The sequence below is a fragment of the Aulostomus chinensis genome, chromosome 1 (genome assembly GCF_037954235.1).
Source record: "Aulostomus chinensis isolate RoL2024-O1b breed Wild chromosome 1, RoL_Achi_v1.0, whole genome shotgun sequence".
NCBI lineage: Eukaryota > Metazoa > Chordata > Actinopteri > Syngnathiformes > Aulostomidae > Aulostomus > Aulostomus chinensis.
Window position 1 is genome coordinate 54,433,451 of NC_141320.1, and position 13,049 is coordinate 54,446,499.

The 13,049-nt window shown below is 45.3% G+C and overlaps 1 protein-coding gene across 2 annotated transcripts in view; it reads right to left on the reverse strand.

The window, feature by feature from the left end:
• Positions 1 to 288: 288 nt before the first annotated feature.
• LOC147272260 (uncharacterized) overlaps positions 289 to 13,049 on the reverse strand; it is a 462,227-nt gene continuing 449,466 nt past the window's right edge. Inside the window, exons 1-2 of one of the 2 annotated variants that reach the window (XM_086206354.1) lie at positions 10,695 to 11,476; positions 289 to 4,590 (exon numbers count right to left, since the gene is read on the reverse strand). In XM_086206354.1, the coding sequence (XP_086062480.1) occupies positions 3,392 to 4,590; positions 10,695 to 10,959 (1,464 nt within the window). In that variant the 5' untranslated portion in view covers positions 10,960 to 11,476 and the 3' untranslated portion in view covers positions 289 to 3,391. Of the gene's footprint in view, positions 4,591 to 10,694; positions 11,477 to 13,049 lie in introns of those variants that run through there. The other variant, XM_086206431.1, reaches the window with a different exon arrangement.

The window sequence follows — 13,049 nt, forward strand, 5'->3', positions numbered from 1 at the left end:
GGACACGATACCAGAGAGGAAGATGGAGGTGAACATGACGACAGAGAGGAAGATGATGGGTTGGACATGACGACAGAGAGGATGAGGGTGGGGTGGACATGACGACAGAGAGGAAGATGATGGAGGTGGACATGATGACAAAGACGAAGATGATGGAGGCGGACATGATGACAAAGAGGAAGATGATGGGTTGGACATGACGACAGAGAGGATGAGGGTGGTCTGGACATGGCGACAGAGAGGAATACGATGAGTTGGACACGATGACAGAGAGGAAGAAGATGGAGGTGGACATGACGACAGAGAGGAAGATGATGGGTTGGACATGACGACAGAGAGGATGAGGGTGGGGTGGACATGACGACAGAGAGGAAGATGATGGAGGTGGACATGATGACAAAGAGGAAGATGATGGAGGCGGACATGATGACAAAGAGGAAGATGATGGGTTGGACATGACGACAGAGAGGATGAGGGTGGTCTGGACATGGCGACAGAGAGGAAGATGATGGAGGTGGACACGATGCCAGAGAGGATGGTGATGGAGGCAGACGTGACGACGGAGAGGATGGTGATGGAGGCAAACATGATGACGGAGAGGAAGATGATGGAGGTGGACATGACGCCAGAGAGGAAGATGATTGAGGTGGACATGATGGAGAGGAAGATGACGGAGGCGGACATGACGACAGAGAGGAAGATGATGGAGGTGGACACCACGACAGAGAGGGTGAGGGTGGGGTGGACACGATGCCAGAGAGGAAGATGATGGAGGTGGACATGACGACAGAAAGGAAGACGATGGAGGTGGACACGACGACAGAGAGGAAGATGATGGAGGTGGACATGATGACAAAGAGGAAGATGATGGAGGCGGACATGATGACAAAGAGGAAGATGATGGGTTGGACATGACGACAGAGAGGATGAGGGTGGTCTGGACATGGCGACAGAGAGGAATACGATGAGTTGGACACGACGACAGCGAGGAAGAAGATGGAGGTGGACATGACGACAGAGAGGAAGATGATGGGTTGGACATGACGACAGAGAGGATGAGGGTGGGGTGGACATGATGACAGAGAGGAAGATGATGGAGGTGGACATGATGACAAAGAGGAAGATGATGGAGGCGGACATGACGACAGAGAGTACGACGATGGAGGTGGACATGACTTCGGAGAGTAAGACTATGAAGGTGGACATGAAGACAGACAGGAAGACATGAGCCAAGCCGGAAATCAAGATTCAAACCATCTGAAGGTGCTCCCATTTCATTCGATTCTCTGTATCAAGTTATTTTACGTTACATGTATGAGACGTCTCTCTTAATAGGACAACACTGTCATCATAATCTGGTTTGTCTCTCCTGCTGTGTTTCAGGTAGGAATGTCTTGTCTTCCAGAAACAACATGACCATCCTGTGTACCCTGGTGCTCCCTAACTAAAGGACAGTCTGCTCTTCCTCATGTCATTTGTACTGAGGCACAATATGACAGGAGTCGCTCTTCAGGATCTTCTTACAGTGTTTAATGAACATTTCCCTTGCTTGGTGCCAGCAACCTCATAGCTTTTTCATAAAGCCTATGGACAGTTTGGCCAGTATGTGCTGCGTTTTTATTGTTTCAACTGTGAAAGTATATGGGACCCAGTGAGACAGCTCAAAGAGATAGTTTTTCTTTTAATGCTGGATTTGACATTGATAGAAACTTAAGGGTTGGGTTTTTCCTTTCTTGTACTTCGTGTATCAACCCAAATAGTTAACATCTTGGAAAAATCTGGAAGATAATCAATTCCTGGCATTGTTTCAGACGTCCAGTGTGAGGCTGAATACTAAAAACTCAAGCACAGAGGAAAAATAGGGGCTGATGATTTATCAGTTAAGTGGCATTGTGATGGAATTCCAGTTTTCAACAGCAATAATATTCAGATATGGCCAAGTCATAGAAATGTCACCAAAACTCGTCAAGCCAACATATGTATGCCCCGCTTACGGTTTGGTAAAAGCAAGCTGAATATGATCACATTTTGAACTGCTTTTGTGGCAGAGCTGAAGAAACTGGAACAGACTGGAATTGAATGGGTGGACTCTGAAACATAGAGCATACAAGCAAAGTTCTTTTACTCAGATTCAGTTGCCCCAACTGTCCCCAGTTGCCCAACCACTATGGGTCTCTCCACAAAAGCAGGAACTACAATGGCAAATGCTAATGACAGCATAAAGACATTATTTGACAAACTCCAAAGTACCTCTACCTTCAGAAAGAATCAAAGGAGCTTCAACATCATGTCAGAGGTTTGGGCTGCCCGAAGAAAGGTAGCACATGTGTTTTGCAGAGAATGACGATTGAAAGTTTCATAGGAGTGAAAGTTCATTCAGGTTTATTTTCTGACAGTTTCATTTGTAGCTGTGTTATTTATCATTCATATAAACAACAAAACTCTTAAAAAGAGAAATAATTCCATTGAACAGTTAAGTGATGGAACAGTCTGCGAAGTTATGACCCTGGTGGCTTTGACATCTGATGATGGGGCCTCATCCACATCCACCAACTTCTCCATTTTAGGATAAGAGCTTGCAAAGAGTGGAGGAAAGGCCTGTAGAGATGTTCAGTTAAATATAACTTCCACGTTAATAAATGAGGTGTCTCACATCAATTATGTATTTGCCGTGCGTCCCAAATCACTCAAACATAAAGGTTAAGTCCAAGGACCAAATTATGTCCTTCCATTTCCAAACAATGATGAAAGAGACTCAAATTCTAGGGGAGCAACGACTTTACAGACATCAAAGCCAAAACCGATCTCTCCATATCAGTCCTATGCCAATGAAGGGCTGTCAGTGACTTTTCTATCTGTTGGTCTTGCTTGGTAAATGGACTCAATTTTATACAGCGCTTTTCTACCTTAGCGGTACTCAAGGCGCTTAACACAGTCGTCTCATTCACCCATTCACACACACAATGATGGTGGAGGCTGCCATGCAAGGCGCCAACCTACTCATCAGGAGCAATTATGGGTTCAGTATCTTGCTCAAGGACACTTGGACATGGTCACCGGGGTCGGGGATCGAACCTTTGGTTGCTCGACCTCTACCCCTGAGCCATGCAGCTTGTTTGCAGTAGCCTTGCTTTTTCCCCATTAACTAATACTAATGAAATGTTCTTTTTAGAACACTTGTGACAATGTGTTCACACAATGTGAGGGATCTTCATGTTTTTGCATGTAACAAAGTCAGTATTTACTTGTCTGTTGCAATGTGGGTGATGCCATCTGTTACATCATAATGTAGAACTGCACCAACTTTAAACCACTTGCTTTACAGCAGAACACTCACATTTATTGGGCAACTGTATCTGACAATCTAGTCACATACTGGGGAGGGGAACAATTACTCCCCATTGTGCATTCTCATGTGGGATTTCAGACTTTCCTTAACTGAGAATTTTTTGCCACAAACCATGCAGGAGAATGGTTTCTCTCCAGCATGCATTCTCATGTGTCTTTTTCGATACCCTTTTGAGAAACTCTTGCCACATATTGAGCAGAGGAACGGTTTCTCCCCAGTGTGTACGCTCATGTGTGATTCTAGATTCCCGTTAACTCGGAATCCTTTGCCACAAAATGGGCAGGAGAATGGTTTCTCCCCAGTATGCGTTCTCATGTGTGTTTTCAGATGTTGCTTTCCTGTGAATCTTGTGCCACAAACTGAGCAGGGGAATGGTTTCTCCCCAGAATGCGTTCTCATGTGCATTTTCATATGTTCATTTTCTGAGAATCCTTTGCCACAAAATGGGCAGGGGAATGGTTTCTCCCCAGTGTGTATTCTCATATGTCTGTTGAGATTTCCCTTTGAGAATCTTTTGCCACAAACTGAGCATGGGAATGGTTTCTCCCCAGTGTGTGTTTGCATGTGTGCATCCAAACCACTCCTGTATCTAAAACCTTTACTGCATGTTGAGCACCTAAAGGGACGATCATTCTCACTGACTTCTGTCTGAGATTTAGAAGGACCAAAGGTCACGTTCCTGATGATTTCTGATTCTCTTTCAGTCTTTACTTTTTGCTCTTTTGAGCTGCAATGAGTCGCTTCCTGTCCTGGGCTCAATTTCTGAAGCAAATTCCTCCTTGAGCAAAAGGATTCCTTGTGCTCAGAGGTGGCCGTGTTATCAGGTCTGACCCAATCATCCTCACTGACTTCAGTCTCAGCTTCAGAAGAGTCTGACATCTGGTCGTCAGTCTGGGGTTGTACAAGTGGATCTGGATCTACTTTGCTGCCTGGTTGTGGTTCTCCATCAGCTTCTGTTTTCAGAGGATGAATTGGGCTGCTGCTCTGAGACTCTTCTTTCACGTTCTCCTCAGTTAGACTCTGATGAACCTGTGGGAACTGAGGTTTCTCTTCGTCCCCTTCACTCTTCACAGGGACCAGAGTGAAGGGGAACGTGGTGATATCAGCCTCGTCCTGCCCTTGAAGCTGCCCTCCCTCCTCACTGATCCTGAGCTCCTCCCACTCCTCTTTAATGTGGGGGGGCTCTGGGTCCTGCAGCTCAGGGGGAACCTCTTCTTTAATCACCAGCAGCTGCTCCACATCTGCAGGACACAAACAGCAACATCAGAAATCTCTTCATTTGACTCTGAAATAGCGGAGCAACATTTGTCCTATTCAGCTTGCCATTTATCAAAGATATCAGAGTGTCGTGCAGGTTCAATATCAGAAGTAGGGACTTGACATTATGGAACTTCTTCAGTCAAAGCTTTTTCAGCAGCACTATCTGCTTTCTCATTGCCACTCAAACCCTCATGGCCAGGGAACCAGCAAAAAAAATCCACATTCAAACTCAGATTTTTTAACTGTTCCACTTTTTCAAGTATTCTTATAAATCAGAGGATGGTCAGTTTTTAAAACCTCCAGTGTTTGAAGACATGATCTTGATTCGTGCAAATCAAAGAATCCTGCTGACAAGTTTTTTTCTGTGTATTCAAGACTCAAAAGCAAGGCTTGAGCCTCAGCTGTAAAAGTAGAGCATCGTTCTGGAATGCGTCGGTCACACTGATCTGAACCAACTACTACTTCTGATGCCACACAGCTGTCCAGTTTTGATCCATCAGTAGAAACAGGAGTGCGGGAGGGGAAACGCTGCCGTACATCAAAGAAGCGGCTCTGACGTTCGTTTGGATGGGTTCTAAATTTCTCTGTGACTTCGATCCTTTGTCATCTCAGGTCGCTTCAGAATCCAAGGGGGGACGGGGCAGAGTTGAGGAGATGCAAGACTGTCCAAATTAATATTCAGGTCCTCAAGAAAAGGTTTTATTCTGATTCCAAAAGGTCGAATAGATTTTGGTCTGGTCTCACAAAACTGGAAAAATTGAGGTTGAAAAACAGTAGAATAGGGAGGGTTATCTTTGTTTGCTTTGAGTTTGATTGCATATTGTAAAGCCAGCTTCAGGCGTCGGAACTGAAGGGGAGGTTTCTAATTTAGTGAAACATCTGGCAAAATACGGGTTCATTTAAAAGCAGAGCAATGCCCTGTATTTGATAACTGACGTGACGCTCGGCCAAGCACTTCATCAGCAGCGACCAGCAGTGACCATCAGCAACCTTATCTCTTCAGGGCGTGTGCTTATTAATTCAGTATCAACACCAACTTTGCACATCAAGTGGTGAGGCTGGCTAACAGTTGCCATTCAACCGCGTGTGTAGCAACGTGTGCTAAGTCTTCTAGTTCCACTCCGCATCCGCTGACTTTCTGCTGTTACATCGGTAACTTTCTGTGGTCTTTGTTTCTAGGAATGAACGAGGGTGAAGCATTTTTAGACCAAACAAAATGAAATTTTAGGTTGGAAATCTGGCCGTTTTAAGACTTTTCAAGGCCTGAATTTCACTGTCTAAGTTTGAGACTTCTTAAGACCCCGAGGAAACCCTGGTTTACCTCAAGTGTTTTTTCAGATTAAATACCTGGTGAAGTACTACCCCAGGCAGAGCTGGAGTTGTCAGCACTGGAAGTGAGTAGTACTTTTAAAGTCTGTTTTGTCGTCATGTAGAACACTGACGTTCGGTGTGTGAGGAGGGAAATTTAGCGTCCGTCCTCAAAGACGGAGGTGAACGAGATGAGGGTTTAGCTGTTGTTCCTCGCCGTGTTCATGAACTGATTGATGTGTTCTGTGTGTTCTTCATTTATCTGACTCACTGATTGACAGCAGAAAATGTCTGGCTTTTATGGGTGACAGTGTATGAATGTGTTTTACAGTTTTTACATGAGAATATGGAGCAGAGGTGCAAGGAGCTGACAGAGTACCTGTCTGGGGGGGGGGGGGGGGGGGGTACCCAGATGGGTATTCTAAATCCCAGAAATTGAATTCAAGATGTTCCTCAGGGAAATTTTCTTTCTTGTCTGCAGAAGGGCAGCTCTTCTGTGGCAATTGAAGAGTGATTACATCCACAAAAGAAGCTGGAGAACTCTGAACTCTGCTGTGAATTTCCTTCATCACCAGTGGGCGGGCGTACAGGAACGATCACAACCAGGGCAGCCATGCCCACCAGATGTTACTGGCTTGGCATGGCCACTGATATTGATGGATGGGTAGGAGTTTAACTTCTGTATCTTTTCATGGACTCATTTTCTTCAGCCAGTTATGAGGACCTTATTAATTTGACTTGGTTTACCATGATAATTAACAGGTTTTTATTCTTAGAGGTCTCAGAATGCGACAAACTCCAAAGGACTGGTGACTCTTTCGCTGCTCCACAGTCCTCACCAAGCATGAAGGGACACGAATATAATGCTCTTGTTTTGTCAGCAATAAACAACCAAAGAGGATTTTGGCGGTTATTCTATGCATGAATCAGTCTTTGCACTGCTGACTACCAGCAAGAACCTTTGTCTAACTCCAGGCTCATGGAATGTTTCATGAAGGTTGGGCTCTTGTCAATGAAGTGGCTTATAACTGCTGTCTTGAACCCCAGGAATGTTTGTCATGCCGGGGTGGGAGCCGCCTCCCCAGATCAAGTTATCCACTTTAAAGATGCATTGTGTGGTCTTCAGGGTCTTGAGGAACAGCTGTAAGAGGAGCTGACTATAGAGTCCAGTTGAATGTGAATCTGGGCCCAGGGTTGGGGTTTGTGAATGAGGGTGGTGCATATTTGAAATGATTTGGAAATGGGGTTCAGGAATTGTTCTTGTTGAATGTGCTTTTTAATCTGTTATGAGGTTTCAGTTCAACTTCTGGGCATTGAAAGGAGCGACACGGCAGCCTATCACCCACAAACCAATGGCCTGGATGAGGAAACCAATGACAACATAAAGATTAGTGGTTCCAGGCAGGAGGGTTCGCCAAAGAGGGTTCTCACCTCTCTGCTACCCCGGCCCCTGTAGGATGCCATAAACATTCGTCTGGCAGGAAAATCCAGGACCATTAAATGAAAGAAGCGTTGTCTGATCATGATAAGACAGAGACTCTCTCTCTGGGTGTGTGTGTGTGCGCTTGAACATCCCAACATTCAACAGTTTACATCAACAAGAATGTTCCTGTGATTGAAAGGTTCTGTGTCACTGCTGAATGAAGTACAAGAGTAGGAACTGATCAACGTCCATGGAGGAAACCTGGACTCTGGGTATGAAGTGATGTCACCTGGTAACTAAGTCTGTCACAGAATTCCTCACTTCACAAACACACACACACACACACACACACACACACACACACACACACACACACCAGGGTTTAACACTAACGGCGTCCCGTCATCCCGGGACTGTAATTAATTGTCATCAGGAGGATCATATTCTCCCTCGGAACGAAAAGAATTTTGAAAAAGCTAAATGGAAAAATTCAATTGGCTGGCGCGCTCACGCGTGTGTTGTCCAATGAGAAGCAGGCTGCTTGCAGCCACTGTCTGCTCTCTGCTGCTAGACTGACACAACCGTCGCCAAGTGTGTGGTGACTCAATGATGTTGCGTTGGCTGAAGCCTAAGGAGGGGCAGTCTGACCCAACCACAGTGACCCAGTAGAGCGAGCTGGAGGTGATGGCGACTCATCTCGTCCCACAGAACCTGAGGTAAGCTGTACAGAATGGCCGCCACTATTCGCGGCAACGATGCAATGCACGCAATGCTAGTTTCACACAAAGCTAGGACGCTAAGAAGCCGTGGGAATAGTGATTTTAAATAACTACATCGGGAAGAAAGATACCTTGATGGCGACTTCACCTCCCATGCATTCAGACATGTTAACGCAACCTCTGAAATGATTTGTTAGGAAGTTCACTTTCTACTAGCGACACGACCAGTAGATGTTGTTGCTTGCTTTCATCAAAAAAATGCAATCTACTCATTCCTTCATATTTATCATTGAATTGCTACATAATGCTGCTTTGCTTACATATTTACTTGCATTTTATTCTTTTTTTAAAAATTTGATCGCATTTATTTGATTTATTTTATATGTTGCGGTCATTTTGTTCCACTGACATGAACGTACACTGAGATCCCATTAAAGCAGATGTGGACCAGACAGTGAAATGAGTCCTTGTTTGAGTTCATGTTTGAAGGGAAACAAACAAACATATTATTGTCTCAGCATCATATATTGTGTTTTTATTAAATTATCAGCAAGTGACAAATCAAAATGTTGAAATTAAAAAAAAAAAAAGACGGTTTTCTTCTTCTTCTACTCTTCTTCCAGGTGATCTCTCTGTGTGATGAATGATTGCTATCCGTTAATGCGATGATATCTGAGAGGTACTGAGGATGGCAAACTGTGACGATTGGCCAGAAACGCCACACAGGTCAGAGGTCAGTCCTCCGAGGCGGTCCAGTTTGTTTTCGTAGTCGTGACATCATCCGTGACATCATCCGTGATCATGTCTCTCTTCGGTGCTTCTTGATTTTTGCAAAGCAAAGTTTTTTTGGTACACAGAGTTGAACGTGCCCCTCTTTCATCCAAGCCCCTGAAGGCATCGTTCTGTGTAACACCGACACGATTGATTCATTTTTCTATTTTCATAACTCATCGTCGATCGTGGCTCGCGGTTGCTGCACTATTGACCAAAGTATCGCCACCCCTCAGGAAATGTTGGTCTTGTTGTTTCAGTGACGAGGAGCTCTTGAAAATGTCCTGGTTTGGTTTCACCAAAAACCTTCACAAGAGTGAGAACTGTGCTTCTGAAGGGGTGCCAATACTTTTGGCCAGTTGACCTGATGAGCAGGAGTTCATCTGGATAAAAAGGGTTCCGACATGTAACCATGGAGACCAAAGGAGCAGTTTTTTGAGGCGGTGTCATAAACTGATAGACATCGCTATCGGTTGATGCTGCTGGTAGCGACACAACACCGGTTCTCCCAGGCCCCTAACTACCATTGAGGACACCGAGGTCATGTCCTCTGTATCCACGTTTGTTTTTTTTAACTCAGAAATGTTAAATAAATTTATGATAAAAATCCTTCTGACTTTGATTGACTGGTGGAAAATTCAGCAGCTATTCTCATTTGTTTATTCTGAAAATAAAGTCCACACAAGACGATCTTTTTTCTCATCACCATTTAAAAATGTAGCTGAACTCTCCGACACTTGAAACATTGTATCAAATGACGCAGCCTAGCGAAAGTCAGCTGAGCACCGTGGGATATAGTCCGTTTTTTTTTTTTGTTTTGTTTTTTTTTAATCGGGGTGGAATTTGAAAATGGAAGCAAGATGAACAAGTCGACTCTAAAACAAAAGAAACTCAGCTTTGGAAAGCCAACAGGCCGGGGAAAAGAGAGAAGGAGGTGAGTTGCTTTCGCTCGTGAGACGGTGCAGTGTTTGGTTCCCCCTGTGTTCCTGTGTTTCCCTGTAGCGATGTTACTCCCCTCTACGGGTGCCTCACCCTTCACACTCTGTCCTCGCATGGCAGCTAGGGATGCTTGATCAATGATCATTGTCATCAGTGTAGCTTTTAATTAGCATTTCAAGCAACAGTTGTTCAAGCAACAACTGGCTGGATAGAATTCGTTTTCCAGCCGCGATGAAAACGCTTGGAGAGGTCGAGGATTTTTCATCTCTCTCGATTTGATTTTGGCGCATTTCAGATTAAAAAAGGCTGGAGAGTCGTTGCAACCTGTTGTTTATGACGTTGTTGGGACCCTCGACACGACTTGGGCTATTTGGCTCACCTACCAGACTATAACGTGAACCCAGGAAGATGCTATATTAGCACTGGTTGCATCAAGATACCTGCTTGACATTGTTGTGCTAACAGCTGTGGCTAGTGGCCATTCAGTTTTCTATAGCCACAGTTTTGTTCAGTGCTGTCAGCATTGCTTCCCACATGAAATTGAAGCGGACAAATAGAAACTGGGTCGGGACCTAAGCTTTTTCTTCATCAACTTAAAAACAATTGATGCACAAGGCGCAAAAATAAAAGAATAAAAGAGTCCATCGTGTCCTCTGACATCACCATATCACATAAAGGACACACACGAAAATGCTTGGCTACGGCAAGTCAAGACGATCAAAACGCGTGATTGATGAGTGTACACATTTCCACCTTCCAATCTATGTGCCGTTGCGCCCTCTTGTGTCACTAACAGAAAATGTATGAAAAGTCACCAAATTACGATGTTTTTTTGTCAAATAAGATGGATCGCAATATTGGACCTCGGTATTTAAAAAATCCTGGGTATGGCCCTGGGTTCTCCTCGTCAGTGTGCGGGACTCACCTGCTCTGAACAGCCTGACTCGGGGCTTCACCACGGCATCGAGCAGCAACCTCTGCCGGCGGTTCTCCCGCTCGTACTCCGCCACGGTTTCCTCCAGCAGAGCCACGATCTGCTCCGCGGCCGCCGCCAGCCGCTCGGTAAGCAGCGCTCTCAGCACCGGGACTCCAGCCGCTGAGTCTCCTTCTCCCAGCTGCAGCAGGAAGTCTTCAGCGGCGGCGAGGATCCGCTCCTGGACCGACACCCGCAGCAGCTGCGCGGCGCACATGTTGAGGTTCTAAGATCGACGCCGGGGGGTTCGCGGACTTCTCCTTCTTTCTTTGTTGATGAGAGGCGTCCCGCTTCTTCTTCTTCTCGTTTTGTGAGCGCGTATTGATGACGTATGTGGTGACGTCCGAAGCCTCGCCAGCCGGCAGTGACCACGTGACTGATTCAGGAACTGTTTCTCTGGCTTGGCGTGAGATTCTAAATCTAAAGCAGTGAAACGCCGTGGTTTCCTCCCTCTGGTTCGCGCGTCTGTTGGAGCTTCGTTTCCAGAGGTGAACCAGCGAGGAAGAGCAGGTTTTCCCCGTCTGGGAACATCTGGAGTTGATTTCTCCTTATCAGCTCTGCTCTAAGTGATGACCCATGGGCGTAGACTTGGGTAGGGACGCTAGGAACACGTCCCTGCCGATATTCAGCCGCTACTGTGTCGTCACTACCAATACAACCGCTGTCTGCAGCGTTTCGACAACGATGATGGCACACAAAGAATTAGATGTTGGTCTCTGCTGGAGGTCCCGCCTCTCACCTCAATATCGCTCCCGGATAGGCTGCCGGCTTACCTCTAACTTACATGTGATTGGCTGTTGTCGCTGTCACTCCATCTGCTCCTCAAAGCTCCACTCAACCTGCTGGTGGGAGCGGATGACAGGCAGTGCGAGTTCTCTGCTACTGCGAGTGGAATCTGCCAACATGCGAGTGTGTGTGTGTGTGTGTGTGTGTGTGTGTGTGTGTGTGTGTGTGTGTGTGTGTGTTGTATAGGATTTGAAGGATGTCAAAGAATAGAAAACTGGATATAAGAGACGTCTTGAGGAGTCCAAGTGTGAGTTACTTCAAGGAAGAGGCTCAACAACCCAGATACTAAATAAAAGAGAATACTTGATGCCAAAGAGATTCACTTTTTAAAGTTATTTTTAATTCTTATTTTCATGTCTTTGTGTAGAAGAGAGCAACTGTTTAGAAACACAAATAAATGAATTTTGTGGTGGAAATACAATCAAAGCTCCTCTTCTAGATGATGATGGGGTTTTATGGCTCATGTTTGCTGCTCCATTTTGATTGTTGCTCTCCAGCTTCAGCTCAATAAAAACCTCTTCATCACATCAGTCACATGTGGAGCTGTGTTGTTCCAACAACACTGAGCTCTCAGCTCATAGCAGTTCTACAATAAAGGTTTCAACACAACGTTCCATTGATCCATGAACAAAGCAGGCAGTGAGACCATGATGATGTCACAACTGTCCACTGTCCAGATGTCAGAGCTGAAAATGATACGATGTAATGTTCCCTTCAACAACAGTCCAGCAGAAAGCCACCATGAAGACCTGATGCAGAAGCAAGGCAGCTCACCAAAGTCAGGAACTCCCAATCACTTCAACAAGATTTCTGTCCACTCACGTTCAACCAGACCAGCAGATCACCTGCATCCCCACTGCCTCACCACCAGAGGGCAGTAGAATATCAACCATAGAGGCTCCCACTGAGGAATGACCATCGTCACTGGCAGACAGCTCTCCCTCCCTGACAGCATTTAAAGCATAACGCAAAGATCAACACTAGCAGGAGTTGCTTGTTCAACTATTTTTGTTAAGAGACCAAAAATAGTAGAAATCAATCAGACCAGTTGAGACTTCCTGTTATTGTAAAGCTGGAAACTCCCTCAGAATCAGACCAGTGGGTTCAAACTAGTTTTCATTGTTAAAGTGATGCTTCACCTAAAAAGTGAATTCTGCTGGTCAAGAACGCACACTGTCGTGAGCTCTCAGAGAGGTTTTCCTTCTGCATGACTTCTTTGTATCTGCAGAATGCAGGAGGATCCAGCCACGTATATTTAGTTTGATACTAATGGAGCCTGACAGCCAACAACAGCTAAACTGCCCAGAATTCATTCAATTCCAATCCATTTTTAAATACTTGAAAGTCAAAAAACCTCACTGGGTGATGTATCACTTTAAAGATGAACACGGAAGAATTAAAATCAATCACTGAGCAGAGAATGAGAACAGATTTCATCATTGATAAGTTGGGTGTGGGCTGCACGGTGGTGCAGTGGTCCTCACTGTGGCCTCACAGCAAGAAGGTTCCAGGTTCAAGTCC